The sequence below is a fragment of the Crotalus tigris genome, unplaced genomic scaffold (assembly GCF_016545835.1).
Source record: "Crotalus tigris isolate CLP2741 ecotype Arizona unplaced genomic scaffold, ASM1654583v1 scf7180000024339.11422700, whole genome shotgun sequence".
Classification (NCBI taxonomy): domain Eukaryota; kingdom Metazoa; phylum Chordata; class Lepidosauria; order Squamata; family Viperidae; genus Crotalus; species Crotalus tigris.
Window position 1 is genome coordinate 6170695 of NW_024100509.1, and position 25083 is coordinate 6195777.

At 42.1% G+C, this 25083-nt stretch overlaps 2 protein-coding genes across 16 annotated transcripts in view; one reads left to right on the top strand and one right to left on the bottom strand.

The window, feature by feature from the left end:
* DZANK1 (double zinc ribbon and ankyrin repeat domains 1) overlaps positions 1 to 22084 on the bottom strand; it is a 113559-nt gene extending 91475 nt beyond the window's left edge. For 3 of the 13 annotated variants that reach the window (XR_005554629.1, XR_005554628.1, XM_039326158.1), the window contains exon 1: positions 21873 to 22077. The gene's annotated coding sequence lies outside the window, so the exon portion shown is untranslated. Of the gene's footprint in view, positions 1 to 21872 lie in introns of all 13 variants that reach the window. The other 10 variants (XM_039326163.1, XM_039326162.1, XM_039326161.1 and 7 more) reach the window with 6 other exon arrangements.
* Positions 22085 to 22099: 15 nt separating this feature from the next.
* Positions 22100 to 25083, top strand: part of POLR3F (RNA polymerase III subunit F) — a 54472-nt gene continuing 51488 nt past the window's right edge. The window contains exon 1 of one of the 3 annotated variants that reach the window (XM_039326167.1): positions 22100 to 22265. In XM_039326167.1, coding sequence (XP_039182101.1) covers positions 22195 to 22265 — 71 coding nt within the window. In that variant the 5' untranslated portion in view covers positions 22100 to 22194. The remainder of the gene's footprint in view (positions 22266 to 25083) is intronic. The other 2 variants (XR_005554630.1, XM_039326166.1) reach the window with 2 other exon arrangements.

Here is a 25083-nt window from a genome sequence, read left to right on the forward strand (position 1 = left end):
AGGTCAGTCCAGTTGTCTTGTTAATAGTTGATGAAACATTGCAGGTACTGCTCCAATATTGAATTTATTCGTTCTGTCCCACCATTTATTTGAGGATGATGACAGACCCTGGTCCATGCCCCGAAGGTCCAAAAATGCCCTCCAGAACTTTGAGGAAAATTGGACCCCGTCGGAGATTATGCACTGTGGAGCTCCATGTAAACAGTAGATATGGTGGAGGAAGCACAGGGCTGTAGTTTCCCTTGTTTGTTTTTCTGAAGTAAAACTGCCCCCACCGCCCCATTGTTTGCATCAGCCTGAATGACAAATGGCCTCTCTGGGTCTGGGTGCTTCAGAACTGGCTCCGCGGAAAAAAGTCTTTTTAATTTCTTGAATGCGGCTTGGCATTCCAATTGTCCACTTTAGCGGCTGGCTGGGCTTTGGCTTGTTCCCCCTCTTCATTCTCAGTAAGTTTGTGATGGGGAGGGTAATCTGTGCAAAGGAGGGGATGAACTGCCTATAGAAGTTAGTGAAGCCCAAGAAGCTTTGCAATTATTACCTAGTGCATGGGACCTCCTACTCTAGCACAGCCTGCACTTTTTCTTGGTTCATTTCCAACCCCTCATGCGAGATGTGATAACCCAGATAATCAATCTTCCCTTGGTGAAATTCACACTTTGAGAGCTTAGCATACAGTTTAGCCGCTTGGAGTTTGTTTAAGACCTCTTTGACCAATTTCACATGTTCTGCTTTTGTAGATTAAGATATCGTCCAGGTACATCAAAACTCCCTTATAGGAGCTTCCGGTACGGGGCAGCGGCGATGGCGGCTATTTTGTAGCCGTCCAGCTGGGAAGGTGTCAGAGCCGCGGAGCACAGTGTGCATCAGCTGGCCCGCGGCTCGGAATCCCCTTCCCGGGCAAAGGGAAGGGATAGAGAATGCAGGAGTAGAGGTAGAACCCCTGAACCCCCTCTGGATTTTTTCCTAGAGGGGGTGGAAGGAGTGTTCCCTCGGAGCTCCTGCTGATCTCCGCCTCCCAGCTGTTTTTGCTTCTTCGGAAGCAAAAGAAACTGCCGCTTCTATCTCCGCGGTTACAGAGTTTCGGTGAGTAACTTTAGAAGCGGACAGAGCGGTTTAAAGGATTTTCTTTTATATAGTTTAGTGTTTTATTTTCTTTTTCTAGTTAGTTTTGGATATTTCTCCTTTGTTCTTTTTTGCTGGCACGGAGAGAGAAAATAAGATGGCGTTTTGAAAGCGCTCGGCTTTTTTTCCTTTTTTTTCTTTTGTCTCTTTGTTCTTATTTTTCTTGGAAAGTATTGGATCTAAATGATTGCTTTTGATTTTTTTGTTCTTGGCTTTGGATTTCTCTTTTGATTTCTTCTTTTTTTGGAACTTGGAACTTTAAGGATTACAGCACTTTTGTTTTTTTTTTTAACTTCTATTTCTCCCCTCCCTTTCTTTTTGGGGAGAAGGGAAGAGAGAACTGCGTTTTAAAAAATGGCTTCAAAGAGACAACCGCCTTCTATACTACCTAAGGTGGTTTCCTCTCCCACAACCTTAACTGCACAACAACAACAACAACAACCTAAACATGTACCACCGACCCAGCCACCACCCTCTCCTCCTCCGCCAGGCCTGTCTGCACAAGAGATTAAAAACATAATGGGAGATGCTGTATCCCAAATTAGAGATGAAATGAAGCAGCTTGCTGTACAGATTAAATCTGAAATCAAAGAGGAATTAAATGAAATGAAGGATTTATTAGAAGATAATAATACCATCTTGTGGCAAGATATAGTTACAGCTGTATCAGGTTTGGCTTCGGTGGTGGTGAAGCTGGACTCGAGAGTGTAGGAAGTTGCTGATAAAGTTGATTTTTTTGAGGATAAATTTCAAGATATGGAAAGCAAGATGGAGATCTCACAAGTAGATATCCTTATGTCTCAGTATAGGGAGATGGAGCACACCCTGAGGATCAGGGGTCTCAAGGAAGATATGAATCAAGATCTGATGGAGATGGTGCTTAGTGATCTAGTTGTTGCTCTGAATATGGATAAAGGAGAATTACGCAGAGAAATGGAAAAAATTTATAGAGTTAATTCTTGGATTGCGAAGCAAAAGAATTTGCCTAGAGATGTTGTGATCTATTTCACAAAGAAGTCTCTGCGCAATGAAATTATACAAGCTTTTTATAACAAGAGATTCCAGATTGCTGCCAAGATGTTATCATTTTAAAGGAAATCCCATCAAAAATTTTAAGAAACAGGAAAGATTTTGCTTTCTTAGCTAATGAACTTAAAGTAAGACTGATGCCATTCAGATGGGAGATCCCGATGGGCATCGCTTTGAGCCATGCGGGGATGCGTTACAGGTTGAATACGGTTGTTAAAGCTAAAGAGTTTTATAATACGGTTCTGGGTGCAGGCTCAGCTTCATCTGTTCAGAAACCCTTGAGTGGTAAAGAGCTGGAACAGCAATCTGAAGCATTAGGTCTGATCTCTGCTGGGAAGTGGCAAGCTGAAGGGCAACGTCAAACAGAGGTTAAAGAGCAGAGGATGACCCGTGCAGCAGGAGCAACAAAAGAAAGAGATTAAAGAATCTTCTTCGGATAGTGTTTCATTGCCGGTGGGAGGAGCAAGACCCAAGAGTTCTGCAACACATAGAGCAATGGCAGACCTCCAGGTAGTCTTCTCCAGGCTTCTGGCCAAGGGAGATGGCAAAGTTCCTGACCTGGAATGTTAACGGTCTAAATTCCCCTCAGAAAAGAAAAAAAATCTTTTACTATTTAAAGCAACACAATAATGATATTATTTGCTTACAGGAAACTCATATTCTATTGAAAGATCAAAAATATTTAGTTAACGCCCGTCTGGGATCTCATTTTGTATCTTCTGCTCCTGCGAAAAAGGGGGGAGTGGTTATTTATGTGAAGCAAAATTTACCAGCTTGTCTGGTAGAATCAGATCCCCAAGGAAGATACGTGATGATTGAACTTGGTTTATATGGTAAGAAAATACTTATAGTGGGACTTTATGCACCAAATCAGCAACAGGAACAATTTTATAGATTGTTACATCAAAAAATAACTTTGCTGGACTACAGATCCGTGGTACTAATGGGTGATTGGAATGGTGTCTTAGATATACAAAGGGACAAGAAAGGTTCTTCTCCTCTTTTTAAACAGGCAAAACTACCTAAAGCCTTTTTTGACATGAAAGAGGATTGGGAATTAAGGGATTACTGGCGGGAATGTAATCAAGAGGAGAGAGACTTTACCTTCTTCTCAGATAGACACCAATCCTTTTCAAGAATTGACTTTTTTTTAATTACAACGGATTTATATAATAGAGTAAAGAATGTTAAGATTTTTCCTAGGTCGCTGACGGATCATAGTCCAGTTTGGATGGAGCTGATTCAAGAAAAAGAGGAGAGAAGATCTTGGAGGGTGAACGAGAACTTATTCAGACAAGAAAAGAATGTTCAAAAGTTAAAGGAGTGTTTAAAGGATTATTTTGCTTTAAATATGTATAAGGGGACTTCAATGTCAATGGTATGGGATGCAGGTAAAGCATTCATGCGTGGGATCCTGATAAAAATGAATAACTTTCATAGGCAAAAGCAGACTCAGAAACGTAAAGAATTGGAAGATGAAATTAAATTAAAAGAAAACTCTTTGATTTTAAATCCCTCAGATGAAAGGATTAAAGAATCTATAAAGTTGTTAAGATCACAATTTAATATGTTGATGGCGGATCAATCCGCAACTAATTTAATGTTTATGAAACAAAATACATTTTGTAATGCTAATAAACCAGGGAGATGGTTGGCCTATCAATTAAGAAAGAAACAGAGACACAGAATAATAGATAAAATAAACTATAAGGGTAAATTAGTGTTTCAGAAGGAATTGATTAAGAAATCTTTTTTAGATTACTATCAGAAATTATACAAATCCACGAATGTGCAAATTTTAGATATAAATAAATATTTAAGCGAGGCCAGCCTTCCCAAATTGACAGAGGACCAGAAACAGGAAATTAATGGTTTAATTACTAATGAGGAAATTGCGACAGCAATTAAACAATTGAAACCAGGGAAAGCACCGGGTACGGATGGGTTAACATCTGTTTATTATAAAGCTTTAATGGAAGAGATGATCCAACCATTAGGTGATCTTTTTAATGACATTTTACAGGGTTCAGAGATTCCTCCCTCATGGCGTAGTGCTTTTATATCTTTGATTCCAAAAGAGGATCAAGATCTCACTTTACCAAAGAATTATAGACCTATATCTCTTTTAAATGTTGATTATAAGATATTTGCAAAAATTTTAGTAAATAGGCTTATGAGGGTTGTGCATTATCTTGTCCATAAAGACCAATCTGGGTTTATAACTGGTAGGTATATGAAAAATAATGCTAGACAAATCATTAATTTATTAGAATATCTAGACAAGAATAACCAAGTTTCTGCAGGGCTGATATTTTTAGATGCTGAAAAAGCTTTTGATCAACTGAATTGGCATTTTATGTTAAGAGTAATTGAAGAGATGAATTTTGGCGAAAAGATATTACAAGCTCTTACGGTAATATACCAAAAACAAACGGCACAACTTATTGTTAATGGAGGTTTGTCAGAGGTTTTTACAATAGAGAAAGGTACTAGACAGGGATGTCCATTATCACCGTTGTTGTTTGTTTTAACACTGGAAATATTGTTGATTAAAATTCGACAGTCTCAGGAAATAAAAGGAATAGAAGTTAACAAAAAAGAATATAAGTTAAGAGCTTTTGCGGACGACTTGGTGGTTACTTTGTCGCAACCTAATTACTCTGTAGTAAAGTTATTGCAGTTGATTTATCATTATGGTTTGGTTTCGGGTTTTAAGATTAATGTTAATAAGACTAAAATCCTACCTAAAAATATGACTATTCGGGAGAAGCAGATTTTGGCTAACCTGACGGGTTTTGAAATTGTCAACAAGGTAAAATATCTGGGGGTGATGTTATCTGTTTCTAATGCAAAATTGTTTAAAAATAATTATGAAAGGTTGTGGGTCAGTGTACAGAAAGACTTGAGGAATTGGGAGAAGTTGCAATTATCTCTCATGGGAAGAATTGCAGTGATAAAAATGAATATTCTACCCAAGTTTCTTTTTTTGTTTCAAATGTTACCGATTTTGAAAAATGAGATTAACTTAAGTGAATGGCAGAAAGGAATCAATAAATTCATTTGGGCAGGGAAAAAGCCAAGGGTTAAGTTTAAAATCATGCAAGACTTCCGTGAGAGAGGTGGACTCAAGGTACCGAATTTGAAATTATATTATGATGCATGCAAGACTTCCGTGTGGACTTTAACGGTGGTTTTATCAATCAGTGATTGGGTAAATTTAACAAACCTTGAGATACTCCATTTGGAGGGATGGGACTTACTTTTTGGCTGGCATGCCTATTTAATATTTAATAAAAAAGTGGATCGGGCTTTTAAATCTCATATCATAAGAATTTCTTTACTTAGGGTTTGGAGAAAATATTATAAAAGTAATTCTAAAGTACCACTATGGGCTATACCTTGGCATGCGATAGAAGGAATAAAAAGAGGGGTTAAAATGGACATGGTGTCTTATACACAGTTACTTAGATGGGATGGACAAAATTGGCAGTTAAAACTATTGGAAGAGTTAGTACATGAAAACATTACTTATTCTTGGTTTCAATATAGGCAATTAGTAGATAGATGGAAGATGGATCGTAAGGTGGGTTTTCTCAGAGAAGATGAAAATCTTATTAAGCAAGTGAAGGACCAAAGACTAACTCATATTAAGAGAATTTATGGGGTTCTAGTGGAATTGGATTCAGAAACAGAATTAATTAAAGATTGTATGATCAGATGGGCGCAAAATTTTGGTGAACCAGTCCTACTGGATACCTGGGAAACCATTTGGGTGAGAAATGTTAAATTTACACAAGCACAGAATTTAAGGGAGAATTTTTACAAAATGTTTTATAGATGGCACCTTGACCCACAAAAAATGTCTTTTATGTACCCTGACCTACAGCCTAAATGTTGGAGATGTGGTTGTTTGGATGCCACCTACTATCACATTTGGTGGTCGTGTAGAAATATAAAAGCCTTTTGGATTAAGATATGGTGGAATATTCAGAGAATTTTTAGAAGGAGGGTAAAATTTACTCCACAATCATTTTTGTTAGGTATAGTTACTGATTGTGACACAAAGGAGGTTATATTGATGTTAAACTTGATTACAGCTGCAAGGCTGTTAGTAGGACAATACTGGAAAAAGGAATCTTTGCCTACTTTGCAGGAATGGTTTCTTAAAGTGTCTTATTTGGCGGAAATGGCAAAGATTTCGGCTTTTTTAAAAGAACAATCGCAAGAGAAATTTTTTGCTGTTTGTGATAAATGGATAAAGTTTATACAATTTAAATTGGATATAAAAAATATTATTTAGCTTTTTTATAACTTTTATTTTTATATACATACATATATCTTAGTTATACTCTCTTTTTTCATATAACTTTTTTATTTTTTTTAATTAAGCCTATATTCTGCTCTGGGAAGCTCCCGGGGGGGGAGGGAGTGGGGGTTTTGGGGGGGGTAGGGAAAGGGTTGTTTTGTTTTGTTTAGTTTTTTGTTTATGTTTTTGTTGTATTGTTATTCTTCTGTTTTTTTGTAAAAATTTATAAAAATTTTCAATAAAAAAAACTCCCTTATAAAGGGGCTCATGTAGCACCTTGTTTATCAACTCCATGAATACGGCAGGGGCTCCTTGTAGTCCAAAGGGGAGTACTTAAAATTGAAAGCCAAGTGGGCAGTTAAATGCAGTCTTTCATTCGTCCCCTTCTTTAATCCTGATCAGTAGGAAGTCTCCCACAAGTCTAATTTTGAGAACATCTTCCCCTTGGAGGGATGAGCCAGCATGTCCTTCATGAGGGGCAGGGGGTACACATTTTCCATGCACACTGCATTCAGACCTCTATAGTCCAGGCAGAGAGAAAGAGACCCATCTTTCTTTTCCTGAAATAGCACCGAGGCTGCTACTCGGGGTCTCACTGGCTGGCTGAAACCTCGGGCTAGGTTTTTAATCAATAAATAGCTGCAATTCCTCCAATTCCATAGGGGTCATGGAGTATATCTTGGGCTTGGGGTGTGTCATGGTTCTGACAGATGAAATTGTTCAAAAGAACTTCAAGGTAAAGGTTTCTTCCTTAAAGAACATTTTATTTAGGAAACACGATATTGGCACATACAAAGGTGAATCCAAGACTAAATTTCTCTCCCTTAGGCTACAAAGTTACAAGTTGCAATTCTCACTCAAAATTGCTGTCAAAAATCACATTCACCAATTGTTTCAAAACACGGGCTCTCCTCCCAGCACTTTAGCCCGACAAAATGTTATCAGCGTTGACCTTGATTCTCACACACAGAAGTTGCTTTGGCTAATTGAAAACTACACCTTCTCCCCTTTCTTCCTCTAGCTAAAACATCTAAACTAATATGTGGCAACAAAGACAAAAACAAAAATGGCTTCAGTTCTGTTTGTCACAGCGTTGACAGGGAGTTTAGCTCCAGGAGCAATTTCAGTGGCACAATCTGTGGGTTGGTGGTGGTGGGGGGAGTTCATCCGATCCTTTCTTGCTGAAAACCTCTGCGAGATCGTAATATTCCCTGGTATGCCTCTCATGTCACTATTTCTTGCTGCTGCTGCTTCTCGATCTAGGCCTCCCGTCTCTCTCTGGTACTCTTAGATGTGGTTTTTGGTTCTTTTGGAAACTTTAATGTCCCTTCCCACTAGTTTACCCTTGGGTCCCACTTTTTGAGCCATGTCAACTCTAGGATGAGGGACCATTCCATCCCAGGCACCACTCTAAATGATAAAGTCTCTGAGTGGCTTCCTAAGATTAACCCCATGGGTGCGGTGGCAAAACTGGTTGGGACACCTCCCGCAATGGACCTATCAAGTTGGCAAAATGTGATGTGGGTTTTTAGTCTCCGTAACAGGACCCCCAGTTTCCCTACTGATCATGCACCTGGTGCAGCCTGAGTCTAGTAGAGTGTTCAGAGGCAGTTTCTCTTCCTTACCCAATATTAACGATTTTATGGGCATGGTAATTGGCATGATCAGCCCACTTACCAGGAGGTCATCATTGTAATCACTCTCAGACATCCCCACTTCCTCCTCCTGTGGGGTCAGAGTTCCCCCTGTTGGTTTTGGGGTTGAGTGGAACTCCATGACCTCTGCACTTTTCAGGGCAAAATCTTTCTGGCACTGAGTAGTTCTTGCTGGCTTCCCTCCTGGCAGATACACCCTTTTCTTTGTGGGGGTTTTTGCAAGGCACTCCAGGGCACGATGACCTTCCTTGCCACATTTGAAGCAGGTGGTCGATTGTGGCTGAGTCACCGTGGGTCTGGATGCCTCTCCTTTTTCTGGGAGAGATCTTTTCCACGTCTTCCCTGACCTATATGGGTTGCGATTCTGGTTGATCTCTGCTTTTTCAGCCAGAATGCATCAGTCGTGTAGGCGAACCGGGGCCCCATGGGTAATGCAGGTGTTAGATAATCATCACTAAGCCTGTCCTGGAAAGGGGCGTTGTCTTACCTGAACGCCTTTTCTCAGCATGATGATGTAGAATCCACTGGATGGGTAGTTTCAGCCCTCCTGCTCAGCAAGAGACTAGGTCAGAACTTTGGCCACACCTCCCTCTGGGTGTGTCCTCCCAGTTTTGACAAGGCGAAGCATCTCTGACGAAGTCCGGCGCATGGCTCCGATATTTTTTTTTTTTTTTGCGACACCAGCCTAGACTATCATAACGGGAGGGTGCGGATTCTACATCATCATGCTGAGAAAAGGCATTCAGTAAGACAACGCCCCTTCTCCAGCATGATGAATGTAGAATCCAATGGATGGGACATACCAAAGCCGCTCATGTCCCCACGGGGAGGAAAGTCTAGGCTTGTGTCCCCTGAGAATAAACAACCTGTTGCAGGACTCACCTGCCAAACGCAGCGTCTGCCGCTGCAAAACTATCTATCTTATAACGTCTAACAAATGCGGAAGGAGACGACCACGTTGCCGCCCTACAAATCTCCTCAACTGATGCCTGTTTGGACCAAACAGCAGATGTAGCTGTGCTGCACGTTGAGTGAGCAGTAATCTGCGTGGGAACTGGAAGTGACTGGGAAATGTAGGCCTGAGCAATACATGCTCTTATCCACCTACCTATGGTGGAAGATGAAACCTTCCGACCCATGGCAGAGGGTTGGAGAGACACGAACAGTGCCTCTGACTTGCGAAAAGTCGAGGTTTGCTTAACATAGTGGCGCAGAGCCCTGCGCACATCCAATTTATGCCACTGCCTTTCCAACCTATGTGATAGATTCGGGCAAAAGTTGGGAAGGACTAGTTCCTGTGATCTATGAAATGAGGTATTAACCTTTGGGACAAAGGAGGGGTCCAATCTGAGGACCACCCTATCCTCAAAAAAGGTACACAGATTCTCCCTAACCGAAACAGCGGCCAACTCCGATATTCGCCTAGCCAATGTTATAGCTACCAGGAATGCCACCTTTAAGGACAGAAAGTGAAGAGAACAGGAATTGAGAGGTTCGAAAGGAAAAGAAGTCAAGGCCTGCAACACCTTGGGAAGATTCCAACACGGATAATGGTGTACCACGGGTGGTCTGGTATTGACCGCCCCTTTTAGGAAGGCACTAACCGCTGGATGTTGCGACAGCGGACTCAAATTCTTGCAGGAAAGGACCGTGGAGAGAGCCTCGATCTGCCTACAAATAGTACTGGGTGCTAAGCCCCGGTTCAAACCCTCCAACAGGTAATCTAGGATATTATGAATTGTAACTGAAAACTGGTTGAGATTATGTTTGGCACACCACATGCAGTTCTTCCATGTGGCGTCATAGATCCTGTTGGTCGAAGGGCGCCTCAAAGCCTGAATCAACGAGCTCACCCCGTCCGAATAGGACTGTTTGGCTAGAGTTTGCCACTCAAGTGCCAGGCGGCTAGCTGCAGCCACTGAGGGTCGGGATGTTGAGTTCCCCTGACTGAGAGCCACTCGGTCTGGAGGAATCCTCCATGGTGGTGAAATTGAGAGATCCAGAAGGTCGGCAAACCACGGACGCCTTGGCCAGTGTGGAGCAATCAAGATGACCTCCGCCCTTTCCTGGATCATCTTGTGAATAGTTGCCGGTAGCAACGGAAGTGGAGGAAAGGCATAGAGCAGGTTCTCCAGCCACTGGCATCAGAGGGCGTCCGTTCCCTCCACTCCCCGTGCCAGGAACCTGGAAAAGAACCTGGGAAGTTGCGTGTTCGATGGGGAGGCAAACAGATCCAGATGCGGGCGTCCAAACCTCAGTGAGATGTCCCTGAACAGGATCGGTCCAGTCGCCACTCCGAATGATCCACGGTGGCCCTGCTCAGGGAATCTGCTTGTCGATTTGCCTCCCCCGAAATGTGTTCTGCCCTGATTGACCTCAAGTTGGCCTCTGCCCACAGGCCCGGGTCCAAGGCCTCCTGCATGAGCGCCCAGGACTGGGTCCCTCCCTGTTTGTTGATGTGGGCCTTTGTGGCCACGTTGTCTGTCAGGATGAGGATATGTTGTCCCTTCACCAGGGATAAGAACTTTTGGAGTGCTAGGTGTATAGCCCTGAGTTCAAGCCAATTTATATTGTGGGCCAGGTCCGATCGGGACCACTGCCTCTGGGACAGATGGGTTTGAAGATGGGTGCCCCAACTGAACAGACTGGCGTCTGTGGTCAGGGTAGCCTGAGGGGCTCCTTGAAGATGGTCCCCTTGGTCATCGCAGAAGACGTCCACCATAGGAGAGATAACAATGTGTGGTGGGGAACCTTGACCCTCCTGTTGGAGGCACTGAGGTTCTGCTTCTGGAAGGGAAGGAGGAATCATTGTAGGAGTCTTGAATGAAGTCTGGCCCATGGAACTATGCCCATGCAAGATACCATCTTTCCCAGGAGTTTTGACAACTGTGCCAGGGGTACTGTTTTGTCTCTCCGAATCCGATGTACCAGCTTTCGGATGCTGACCCGACGCTCCTGGGAGAGATACACTTTGCACAGATCCGAGACTATGACTGCTCCAAGATGCAGAAGACGTTTGGTGGGGATAATGTGACTCTTTTTGAAGTTCACTGAGAACCCGTGCCTCTCAAGGGTGTGTATAGTGATCTGTAGATCTGACTGGGCTGACTGAAAGGAACTGGACTGGACTAGAATGTCGTCTAGGTAGCACTGCACCCACACTGGTATCAGTCTGAGGTAAGCCGCCAAGACCTTTGTGAAGACCCTTGGAGCTGAGGATAGACCGAAGGGGAGTGCTCTGTATTGAAAATGCCGGGGTGTGTAGCAGAACCTGAGGAACTTGCGATGTTCCAGATGTATGGGAATATGCAGGTACGCCTCTGTGAGGTCTATGGATGAGAGGAAATCTCCTTTTCTGATACTGGCGAGTATGGACTTAAGGGTCTGCATCTTGAACCTTCTGTATGTCAAGAAGTGATTCAGACCCTTTAAGTCCAGTATCGCCCTTCATACGCCTGAGGTCTTGGGAACCACGAACAGGATGGAGTAGAACCCCTTTCCTTCCTGGCCCCTTGGTACAGGTTCTATGGCCTGAATTTCTTCCAGATGTGAGATAGCTGTGGCTACCAAGTTTGCTTTGGTTGCATTTCTTGATATGGGACACCTAATGAAGCAGTTGGGGGTGCGAGTAAAACTCCAGGGTGACACCGTACTTGACAGTCTCCCTTACCCAAGCGTCAGAGGTGGTCCTTTCCCAGATGTCGCTGAACCACTCCAGACGACCCCTGATGGGAGAGCCCTCCCTGGCGTCACTTGGATCGCTATACGGGCGGCCGCCTGATCCCCTGAAGGGACGCTTAGATTGAAATTGGCCTTTGGCTCCAATGTTCTGGCGGTCCTGCGGACGATCCTGCCTGGGGAGGAAAGATCGTGAGCCTCTTGACCAATCCCAGGACTGCCCCGCCCGAAAGGGCTGTCTCCACTCCCAGGATCTACTGGGGCGGAAGGTCTGTCTGCAGGACTCCTGCTGGGGTTGCCTATCTGACACTTTGGAAGGATGAGCAAGTATCTTGCATTTGTCCTTGCCCTCAATAATGTGAGGTTCCAGGATTGATCCAAATAACTGTGTCCCGCTATATTTGGATGTGGACATGCGCCACTTTGACTTCAAATCAGTTTTCCGGTTTTTTAAAGAAGCCTACGAGAGGCAACCGTGGCCACAGTGGACCTGGCAGAGTACCTGGTGGAATGCAGAGAAGCATCTGCCACATACTCTGACGTGGTCACTAGCTTTCCCAGGGTCTGGTGTGTTCTAACCTGATCCAGTGGAACGATCGCTTGTAGCTCCCGAAGCCACATGATAGAAGCCCTGGCGAAGAAGGAAGACAAAGTTGCGACTTTGATCGCCCAGGCTGAAGCCAGGTGTGCTCGACGGAGGGAGAGCTCAAACTTCTTGTCCTCCGCCTTCAAGGCCTCCGCCATGTCCCCTGGGATAGCAGATGTTGAGAATAGAGAATTCAATGGAGTATCTACAGAAGGTACCTCCAAGAGAGAGGCAAATGAAGGAGAAATGTTAAACAATTTACTCTCTGAACTGTTAGGGGCAGGCGGAGTGGCAAGAGCAGTCCATTGTTTTTCCACTGATGTACGGAAAACCTGTGGACAAGGAATCTGCATGTCTTCCACCACCTTTTCTGCAAACAGAGGGTTAGACTCCTGACTGGTGGAGGTAGAAGGCTTCTCCTCCTGCACTGAAGTGAGGTTGACAGTTGTGATGGCCTTCAACAGTAAAGACCTGAAAAGAGAAGGATCAAATAGTCCTGAGGTTGACGCCTGTTCGGGCACTGCCTCTTTGTCCTCTGACATGGGAGTGTCAGCTATCTCCAGGTCAATAGACTTTTCTTCCCCTAGTTGTGAAGAAGTCTCAGAAACCCCTGAACCAGGGACATTAGTGAGTTCCGCTTGAGAGGGAGGAATGGAAGGAGGTGGTGGTGGATGGAAGGGTCCCTTAGAAGACATGAACTGCTTAAATGCATTATGCACAAAGGACTGAAATTCAGCAGACCACCTCTCCTCCTGTTCTGAATGACTAGTGCCAGCCTCAGCTGGGATATACGTGGCCTCCTGGCCTTGACGAAGAGAAGATGAGGAGCGAGGGGGACCAGCCTGCACAGTTTCCCCCTGAGGAGACCAAGCCCTTGTAACATCTGAAGTTGCCAAATGGGGCTCAGAAGTAATGTCCAGTGGAGCGGGGGAAGCCACTTCAGCCTCACTGGACCTGAGCCTTTGGGCTTTGGAAAACTCCCTTTCCAGTGCCAAATGTCTCCTCGAGGCCTCTCGCTTGGCAGATTTTGAGGGCTCCCTGGGAGAAATATGTTTTGTTTTAGTCTTTTTCTTCCCCCCCTGTGGCTAAATCAGTATATCTGCCCTTTGGTTGAGATGGGGGAATAATGGAGCCCTGTGATGCCTGAGGCGAGACACTGTCTGCCATTGCTATCTAGATATACCGAGTAGGAAATATCCAGAGGTGGGGGGGAACTCAGGAACGCAGATCCAGTTGACAGAGATTGGACAAAGGCGACCCTCACTCTGCACAACAGCAATGGCGCAAGACAGTTAGGAAGTTTTCTAGAACTGTCTGTCTAGCCCTGTGGCAAATGCCACACTCTAATTTGAACAGGTGGATAAAGAACACCCCTTCGCTCAGCTCACCAGAAATAGTAATTAAGTGCAGAAGCACAATAAGTAGGTAAATTAGTAATAATCTTCAATCAGGCTCACTCAGCCTTCTGAGTGATAAAATTGAGCTCCCCCCCCCGATAGGGCTGACAAGGCAGACCAGTAAAGGGTGTCAAGTCTTTGTACCTGCAAGGCACAATGGGACCCCCCCCCCGCAATGACCTCCGTGCCGGAGCTGCTCTCAAAATGGTGACCGCCTCAAGACCACACTCAAGATGGCGGCCGTTGTTGCTACTCTCCCAAAATGGCTACTGACCCAAAGCCACACCCAAAATGGCGACTGGTACCTTGGACCCTTTCAAGATGGCGGCCGCCTGTAAACCATGTGGTCAAAATGGCGGCCGCGCCCTCCTGAAGCCTCCCCACGGGAATTTACTCAGGGAAGGAGTTAAACTAACAATTTGTACTAATTTAGATTACATATCCAATTAAATATGTTCAATTGTGCCTAATCAATTTAGATTCTGTAAAAAAAAATTTGTGCTAACTTAATCTAACTGCGGAGCCAAGAAAATTGCGCCTAGCTGAGCCAGAGACTAAGTCAAAACTGGGAGGACACACCCAGAGGGAGGCGTGGCCAAAGTTCTGACCTAGTCTCTTGCTGAGCAGGAGGGCTGAAACTACCCATCCAGTGGATTCTACTTCATCATGCTGGAGAACAACTCACCAGGATGTCCAATTGAGGCAACACGCCAGATCCTGGAAGTCCTCCGTGTACTTGGCTATGGGGTGGCGTCCTTACCTGTTTTTATGCAATCTTGTGCCATCTCGGGGCTGACATAAAGTGACTAAAATTCAATAGTTCTGGGGCATTTTAGTTGTGCAAGGTTACCATCCACAAGGCAGTGGCTCCTTCCAGGGCCAGGGTGACGACCCTGACACTACCTTCCTCACTAGGGATGGTTCTTCCATACACCTGCATGTAGGTGAGGACATGGGCAAGGAAAAATCCTAATTGCTGGGGTCCCCATTAAAGTTCACTCCCAGAGGGACCAGTTTTGGCTCAGGCTCAAGTTGCAGGGATGTTCCTCGAGGAAGTTTGGCTCCAAGGGCTCCAATCCGCTGAGGGGCGGCCAGGGCAGTCGCTGCTATTCCAGTGGAGCTCGTCACTCCCGCTGCTACCTCAGTGACTACGGCCTTGCTTTTGCTTCCCCCAGCCTCTTCGATCTGTTCATCACTTCTCCCTTGGCGTTGTCCGGATTTTGCCTTTAGGTTCTGGAATGCCTCTACCATGAAATGCATAGCCCGCTTCAAGATCTGGTCAGTTGGATCCAGTTCTCCCTCAGCTTCTTCAACCGAGTAGTTCCATCCTGCGCCTCCAGCCTGATTTTCGGCTGTCCTGGGTGAAGGTTACACACAGAATTCCTTTTTCCCAACGCTGAACGACCATCTTGGCCTTGCAGAGCCCTCCATGGCTGTATCTCTTTCATCCATCCAGGTGGGCTCTCTTCGGGGGGGGGCTTGGTGACGAGTTCTTCCCCACATTCAGCAGCATCCTGCTGGCTGCCATAGAATGACATAGTGTGCACGGTCCACATAGTAGGACGGATGCCTCTCCGGGCTGACCACTTTGCAGATCTTGCTTAATGTAAGAACCTGCCTCAGCTAGTTCTCCCAAGGAAGCAGAACTCTTGAAACCAGCATTGTTTCAAACAGTAACTTGTACTGAGAGTTAGTGTGATAGCAGGAGAACAAAGCAAGATCTAAAGACTTCCCACACAAATTGCTACATTAAAACTTTCATTCACGAAACTCCACCTCAGAGCCCAACTGTCCAGTTTGCATTCAACCAATCCACAGGTGCAAAGTTATTATGGGAACCGGAGTTGATAAGGGATGGTTCCCAGGCGCTTCACCGATCTCGCAACGGAGTGGAGATAAGGCAGATGGCTCCTGGCACATTCCTTTCCCCTTTCCACACTCAAAGAGATACATCAAAGTTTAGAGGGAACAAAGTAGAGGAAATAGATCCATAAACTCCTCTGCCAACAGAGCAAAGCCTCTCCCCTCCCCCTAGAATGGCACAGCCCCAAAAAGAAACATTGAAGGGGTTTCTGACAGTAAATAGATTACCTGGACTACCATATCTCACATGAGGGGATTGAAATGGACCCTGAGAAGGTCAGACCCTGCTAGAATGGGCATTGCCTCGCACTAGGAAGCAAAGCTTCCTAGGGTTTACCAATTTGTACAGGCAATTCATTCTTTCATTTACCCACCAGCTGGCCCAGCCCAAGGGAGGTAAGGCACCCGCCGGGCCCCACGTGCGCCAGCAACCCTCCCTGCGCCCTCCAGCATCCCACCTCCCACCCCTTGCCCTCTTTTACTTACATTTTTAGTAGTTGCTCAGCAGGGAGGGGTGGAAACTTCCAGACAGCTCACCTTCGCTGCAGACAACTTGCAGCACCGTTTGCAGAATGGGACTTTTGGCGGGCTCAGCAGGGCAGAGACAGCCAGCCTGGACAATTCCTATTGGCTTTTAAAAGCCAATAGACTTAGACTCTATTCAAGAGAGTCTATTCTATTGGCTTTCAAAAGCCAATAGAATAAAAGGGAGTAGCACAGCCAAGGAAAAGGGGAAAAAAATGGCGGACTGCGTTGTTTGGCGACCCCCGTGAAATGGTTGTTCGACCCCAAATGGGGTCGCAACCCACAGGTTGAGAACCGCTGACCTAAATGATTGCTTTAATTTTATTTTTCTCTCCAATTGTTGTGATGTTGTGTTGTACAAGTTTAATATCTTTTGAGATGGCAGCATGTCAGTTCTCCTTTGGGGTGCCTTGCCATTCTGTTGGAGGGGAGAGGAGGCTCTGGGGAAACATTCTTTGCATGCTTTTGCTTTTGCTGTAACCGCATGGAAATTAGGGAGGAGGATCATCTTCAGAGATGGGATGGACTTCCTCCCAGCTGGTTCCAGCCTGACTCCAAGGTCACTGTGTGCGCCAAGGATGACTTGTTATTTGTCACCACTCTCAAAACAATCTTGCGGCACTATATTGGCTGTTGTTGGGCTGGTCGGGGGGAGGGGGAATTGGTTTCAAAATGGGAAAAATAACTTGGTGCTTTGTGCGGGATTGTTAGATTCCACCTGACCTTACTGCAACCAGTTTCTCAGTAAAAAGTTATTTTGATTAACCACATGGTATCATGAGTCGTGCTTTCCTGAGAAGATTAGTTGGGACAGGTCCTTACAGTTTCTTTTGAACAATTTTTATTCTTCTAGTAGTATGTTCCAATCATGGGTTCCATCCCACCAAGTTTCATTTTCAATATTGTTCTTGCCCGCATGTACAAGACCTTCAAGTTCTCTGTTTTATTTAGAAAATGTATTTGCTATTCCATATCGTATCCAATAACTATTGCCAATACTTTTAAGCATCAGAATATAGACATCTCAGCCTTTTATGGCTGATCTTGTATTTGCTTTTTATGTCACCTGTTTTATAGGAGCCATGGTGGCAGAGTGGTTAGAATGCAGTATTAAAGGCTAATTCAGCTCAGTCCTCACCGGCTCAAGATTGACTTAGCCTTCCATCCTTCCAAGGTCGGTAAAATAAGGACCCAGGTTTTGGGGGGCTATATGCTGACTCTGTAAACTACACAGAGAGAGCCATAAAGCACTGTGAAGCAGTATATAAGTCTAAGAGCTAGGTGCACTTAGTTCCCCTTCTTACTCTTCATTCCCTTCCCCATTATCTGATTGGTTGTTCTGGGGTTTATGCTTAAGGTTTGGTCTTAAAGATTGGATAATTTCCCCTTCTATTTTTGGTTTAAAGCTCTTCGGATGAGCTAAGCCAGTTGTTTTCCAAATATATTCTTCTCAGTCTTTGTGAGGTGCAGCCCATATGATTCAGTTCATTAGTAAATCATACTAAACCAACCTAATTTTTTTCAACAAATTACCCAGCAAAGCCTTTCATGAGATTCTGGTAGAGAAGATGTCAAATCATGATATTAGATAAATAGATAGATACAGAGCTGGTTAAACAATAGTGCCCAACAATTTTATGTTAAGCTTAAATAAAATATAGAGTGGAACTATGAAGAGCTCTTTTCTGGGTCCTATATTGTTCAAAATTTCTAATATTCTGATGAGAGATTAGTAAATACTATCATGAAATTTGAAAATTAATAAAAAAACAATTACATACCATTCAGGAAGAATTGAAAAGCTGGAACAATAGACAAAAATTAGCAGGATGAATGTAACCTGAGAGAAATCTAAAGTCCTACATTTCGGTCAGAAAAGATGACAGAATAAGATGGAGAGACGCCATACTCCATAGTGATACCTGAAAAAGGAACTAGGTATCTTAGTGAATTAGTAGAAGAGAATTTATATAGCTCTGGGTTAAAAGATGGAGTCCTTGGTGCTCTGAACTTGGTTGTTTGCTTGCAGATATTTTGTTACCTGATTAGGTATCTTGGTGAATTATATACTGAAGAGAACAAAGCCTAAAATGAATGGCAATGTACACCTAAAACTAATATAAAAATAATAAATGTAATTCTTCATTAAAAAGATAAAGGTAAAGGTTTCCATGACCCAGTCATATCCAAATCTAGGGGGCAATGCTCATCTCCATTTTCTAGCCAAGGGAGCCAGCATTGTCCAAACACACTTCTGTTGTCATGTGGCCAGCATGACTGTATGTCAAGGTGCACAGAAACACTGTTACCTTCCCACCAAAGTGGTGCCTATTTATCTACTTGCATTTGTATGCTTTCAAACTAATAGTTTGGCAAGAGCTAGGGCAAGAATGGGACCTCACCCCATCATGCAGTACTTGGGTCTTGAACTGCCCACCTTTTAGTTGACAGTCCAATGTTTTAATAAGAAAAATATGGTGTCCAGCTTAAGAAAAGTTATTCTCTATTTCGAACTGGGTAGATTGGGCCCAGTATATTGCAATCAGTTCTGGACACATTTTAGGAAGGATATTGACAAAGTGGAGTATGTTTAGATATTGGCAAAGAGGAGGCAACCAAGATAACAAGAGCCCCGGAAAGAAAAACTTATGAGGAACAGTTGAGATATTATGTATGTTTAATCTGGAAAAAAGATGACCATGAAAAAGAGAATAATTATCTTCAAGTATCAAAAGGTGTGTCACATAGAAAATTGGTTTAAATTATTTCTGGAGGACATCATGAAAAATTTCCAAATAGCGAAACCTGTTTAAGAATGGGAGACATTGTTTTCAACGATGGTGGGCTCACCATCTGTTGGAGATGTTTAGACAGAGGCTTAATGACCATTATTGGGAAGGATAGAGTAGTGGGTTCCTGCAGTGATCAGCAGGTTGGATTCAATGAACTTCAAGGACTCTTCTAACACATATGTTCTATATTTTAAACTTCTTTAAATTCTAAAAGACAGAAAAAATTGCAGATGGTCTTGATGGATTAGGGAAATGGCTGGAAAGTAAGAAAATGAATTTCTGCAATAACTTCTTGGCTATCCATTGTGCCAAATGTGAGCCGGTTTTCATAGAATCATAGGCCTGGAAGGGATCAGAGGTCTTCTAGTACAACCCTGTCCAAAGCAGGAGATCTTATTCTATCCTGGAAAAATGGCTGTCCAATGTTTTCTTGAAGATCTCCAGTGATGGAGCACTTTAATTCCAAGAGGAAAGCTGTTCCATTGATTAATTGTTCTTATGTCAAGAAAATTGTCTTTAGTTCCAGATTGGATCTCTCTTTTACAAACTACCACCCATTGCTTTTTGTCCCGTCCTCAGATGCTTTGGAAAATAAATCAATCCTGTCTTCTTGGTGACAGCCCCCCAAATTCCAGAAGACAGCTATCATGTCACCCCAATCCTTCTCTTTGTTAGGCTAGCCTTGTAACCTTAACTGTTCATCATACAGTAGAGCTTCCAGACTCTTTATCATCTTTGTTCTTCTCTGCACTATTTCTAGGGCCTAAGCATCTTTTTTGTATTTTGGTGACCAGAACTAGACGTTCTATTCCAAGCATGGCCTCAGTAGTGCAGTATAGAGAGGTATTATCACTTTTCCTGATCTTGAAGCTATCCACGTGTTAATACAACCCAGGACTGCATTGGCTTTTTTTGGCAGCTGCAGCACACTATTGGCTCATAATTACAGTAAGTGATAGGTCCACTAGGACACCAAGATCCCTCCTCACAGTTACTACTGTTGAACCAGGTGTCCCCTATTTTATATCTATGATTTTGGTTTTTCCTACCTGAGTATAAAACCATCCTTTTCTCACCACTGAACTGCATCTTGTTGGATAGTGCCCATTTCTCTGGTCTGTCAAGACCCTTCTGAATCTTAAGTCTATTTTTCAAAGTGTTGGCAATTCCCCCCAGGTTGGTTGCAACTGCAAATTTAAGGCAATGCTCCTTCTATTTCCTCATCTAGATCATTTATAAAGATGTTGAAGAGCACTGGGCTCAAAAAGAACCTTGAGATATCCCACTGGTGTACTTCACTCCAGGTAGATGTAGTTCCATTAAGATTACAGGCTAAGTGCAGTTGACCAGCTAATTGCAAATCCATTTGAACAAGATAACTGCAGAGTTTTCCTTAGGAAACAAAAATCAGGTACAGAAACAAAGAACAGGAAATATGTACTATAATTACATAATGCTATACAGCTTTTTAAAGATATGAAGTGAAATTGATGATAGATTGAATATGATTTAGCAATGTGACATGGCTTCAAAATTACAGAAATATAACTTATATTTCTTGGCAAGTAAAATTTTTGTCTATCTATTGGTCAGACTTAAGCTCAAGTACTGGGTTGAGTTTGGGCACCCCATTTTATAAATAATTTAAAAAACGTGACTAAGATTCAGCAGTGGGCAAGAAGGACAATCATGAGACATCAAATTAAATTCTATGAACAGAGAATGAGAGAAACGAACATTTATTTTTGAGTAAAAAATAACTAATATTATTCATCAAATACTTGACAACTGATTATCAAATTCAGTATTACTTTAAGATATGGAATAATCGTGGACTGAACATAAAGGTCAAATTCCAACTGAATAATAACAAAAAATATTCTTTAATATTAAGAACAGTTTGATGCTGGAACCAGAAATATGATAAATTTCCTTCACTGCATATTTTCAGTCAAATGCTATAGAATCATCTATCCTGAATGTTTTGATTTGAGTTCCTGCAAGGAGCAGGGGATTGAATTTTGGCCTAAGTGACTTCTTACAGTGTTATGATTTTATGTGGGGATGGGGAGAACTGAAAGGTTATGACACAAAATGAAATTCCACCAAAAATGTCAATTGTGTCACCCCTACAGTATTCACATGGCATTCAAAAATAAGTCTGAAATTGTATACAAACAAAGCAATATAGGGATTTTTTTTTGTTTCAACAGACAAATGGCATTGGTGCAGATAATGGCGCATACAAGGGAACTGTAATGAAATTTATCTGTGGATGGATCTACTGAATCTTATTAGAATTCTTATTCCACTTTAAAAAAATATATATATTTGCTACAATTTCCAGCAGGGAATGCGAAGGTTCTTGACTAGAATGAGGTTAAAAAAGCAGCTTGGAAAAATGAAAAAAAAACAACGCATATTTACTCTGCTAAGTAAAGAACAAGATGTGTCCATGCAATCAACAAAATATGAACTCGACAAGGGAGTTTTTGTCTTTACTGTTCTTTATCGAGAAGAAATATTAATCCAGTTGCTCTGAAATTTCCTGGATTCTTCATTCCTCTTTAAATATTGGTATTTTATAGAGTAATTTTCAAGTATATGATACTGAGGTTAAAATAAGAGACATTATCTCGTTAATATTAATTCGTTTTTAAAAAGAAAAATTCTTCTCGTTTACATTAGCATGGAATTTTGAAAATGATACAAATCCAATACTTTGCATACTCATTATGGGAATTTAGTGAGAAATCCACGGAATGAGAATTATTTACTTGCTGAAAAATGATCTATATTAAAAGGAGTTTCTCAAAAAATCATTTTATTTCAATTGGACAACCAATCCCGTCAGTGAGAACAAGGCTTTGATTTAATCGTCCTTATAAGATTGCTATAATAGAGAAAATAACTTCTTACTTGCAGGAAAAGTTGCAGGATACAGATCCGACAAATTAAAAAGTCTGATTCTCCCTTTAAAGATCTTTTTATTAATCTTTTTTCTTCCTTCTGTTTACTTAGTCGTCTACGATCTCTTCACAATGCCGAACGCGTCGATACAGTCGAAAATTCAAAAAGGCTTTGGTGGGATCCGTCTCCATGGCGATCTCCGTTACGTCTATTCTGCCAGGCGCTTTGAAATGACGTGATCACAACACTTCTTTTAGCGGAGGCGTTTGGATGGTTCGTGTGTAGCGTAATTTGAACGTATTCAGAGGAGCGAGTGCGGAAACGTATATGAATGAAGAAGAAAAAAAATGGTCTCGTAATGGCAGACTTGAAAGCTCCAGAACCCCTGGAAATCGAAAACAGGTAGGGTGTGAACGAGAGCGGAGAACGAACAGTACTGATTGGTGGGCCTAAAGATAGTGAGGGTCGAACTTGAGTTTTTTGAGCAGGGCGGGGTAGGAATGTAACAAGAGAATGAGGTAAAACCTGGATGGAATTAATGAGTGTAGAATAGTTGATACATTTGCATTTTGAGGGAAGTTGTTGAAAGCAAGTTTTAGTTTTGGAATATGCATCTATTTCTTTAGTGCTAATTGTTGAGAAGCCGGTATCTTTTTATTCGCAAAATAATTGATACTAGATAAAGAATCTTCAGCCAATTTAATTTTAATGTAAACTGCAAAGAACGAATTGTTTACACAATTCATTTCCATGTTTTCTGACTTAATTGTTTCATGTTTTTATATTTCTTTTCATTTGTATTTACCTCTTTATGTGTGGTTTTTTATTTGTTTTATAGCCTCAGTTGGTAGACTCTTAATTTTATAAGAAAAAAATACACAAATTTAGAGTTAACTGTATTTATCTTACCCCTACTTTTTTAAAAAATACTTTTTTACTAAATATTTTATTGATTTTTTTAATATAAACACTTTGATACTTGGTAAACAGCCTGTTGTCTGGGTTATATTCCAAAATCCACATAATAGTTGTGCTTGATTTTTTTCTTCCAATAATATTCTCTTTGCAACCTTAAATTAATACAATTCTTATTAATTTGATAGGTAACAAATATAAAGATTTTTCTAAAATTTCTACCAATAATAATCACATCAATATCATGCTTCTTTTCTATCTGGTCATCTTGGTTGCCTTGTCATGAATCCTGTTTACAATTCTTATTTAATTTTATTTTTCCTACATGTTCAAAACATTTCTACTGGTTAAAATTTTCCCAGAGTTAATTACCTTAAAGTATTTAAATCTATTTTCATGTCTTAAAAAATAAGTAAGAAAAAGACACAAAAGAAAAACATAGAAAAAGAAAAGACGTGAGAGAGGGGAAAAAAAGGGAGAGAAAAAAAGAAAATAATATACTACTTAAAATACATATCCCTCTTGAACTAGTGTACACTTATTCCCAATTTTTTTCTGTTCTTTTTACCCGTAATTAAAATTATGTTTAATCTTTAAATGTTCCATTTAATAAATCCAATCATCTAATCTTTTAACTCTATTCAAAACATTTTTTCTCTTTTTAGTTATCCATTGGAATATTCTTAAAATCAATTACATTTAAATATCTAAAATGTTTCCTTTATATTGATCATCCCAAACATTTTTATATTTCTCATATCAAAAAACAAAAGAAAAAGAAAAGAAAAAATACTGTCTTACTTGGAAGGTTTGTCCCTCTTAAACTAAAATCTTTCTGTTTCTTCAATCATATTCAAACAAGTGTTTAACTTTTAAATATTCCCTCTGATGTTGTTGTTATTGTTGTTGTTAATTGCGAAGTCGTGTCCGACCCATCGCGACCCCATGGACAACGTTCCTCCAGGTCTTCCTGTCCTCTACCATCTTCTGGAGTCCATTTAAGTTCACACCTACTGCTTCAGTGACTCCATCCAGCCATCTCATTCTCTGTCGTCCCCTTCTTCTATTGCCCTCAATCTTTCCCAACATTAGGCCCTTCTCCAGTGAGTCCTTCCTTCTCATTAGGTGGCCAAAGTATTTGAGTTTCAACTTCAGGATCTGGCCTTCTAAAGAGCAGTCGGGGTTGATCTCTTCTAGGACTGACCGGTTTGAACGCCTTGCAGTCCAAGGGACTCGCAGGAGTCTTCTCCAGCACCATAGTTCAAAGGCCTCAATTCTTTGGCGCTCAGCCTTTCTTATGGTCCAACTTTCACAGCCATACATTGCAACTGGGAAAACCATGGCCTGGACTATATGCACTTTTGTTGGCAGGGTGATGTCTCTGCTTTTTAGTATGCTGTCTAGATTTGCCATAGCTTTCCTCCCCAGGAGCAAGCGTCTTTTAATTTCTTGGCTGCAGTCCCCATCTGAGGTGATCTTGGAGCCCAGAAAAATAAAATCTGTCACTACCTCCATTTCTTCCCCATCTATTTGCCAGGAATTGAGAGGGCCGGATGCCATGATTTGGTTTTCTTAATGTTGAGTTTCAAGCCAACTTTTGCACTCTCCTTCTTCACCCGCATCAAGAGGCTCTTTAGTTCCTCTTCACTTTCTGCCATTAGCGTGGTATCATCTGCATATCTTAGTTGTTGATATTTCTCCCGGCAATCTTAATTCCAACTTTTGTTTCATCTAGCCCTGCCTTTCTCATGATGTGCTCTGCATACAAGTTAAATAGGCAGGGCGACAGTATACAGCCTTGCCGGACTCCTTTTCCAATTTTGAACCAATCAGTGGTTCCGTGTCCAGTTCTCACTGTTACTTCTTGACCCACATATAGGTTTCTCAAGAGATAAATGAGATGGTCTGGTACTCCCATCTCTTTAAGAACTTGCCACAATTTGTTGTGATCCACACAATCAAAGGCTTTTGCATAGTCAATGAAGCAGAAGTAGATGTTTTTCTGGAACTCCCTAGCTTTCTCCATGATCCAGCGTATGTTGGCAATTTGATCTCTAGTTCCTCTACCTCTTCAAAATCCTGCCTGTACTTCTGGTAGTTCTCGATCCACATACTGCTGGAGTCTAGCTTGTAGGATTTTAAGCATAATTTTACTAGCATGTGAAATGAGTGCAATGGTGCGATAGTTTGAACATTCTTTGGCATTGCCTTTCTTTGGAATTGGAATGTAAACTGACCTTTTCCAATCCTGTGGACACTGTTGAGTTTTCCAAATTTGCTGGCAAATTGAGTGTAGCACTTTTAC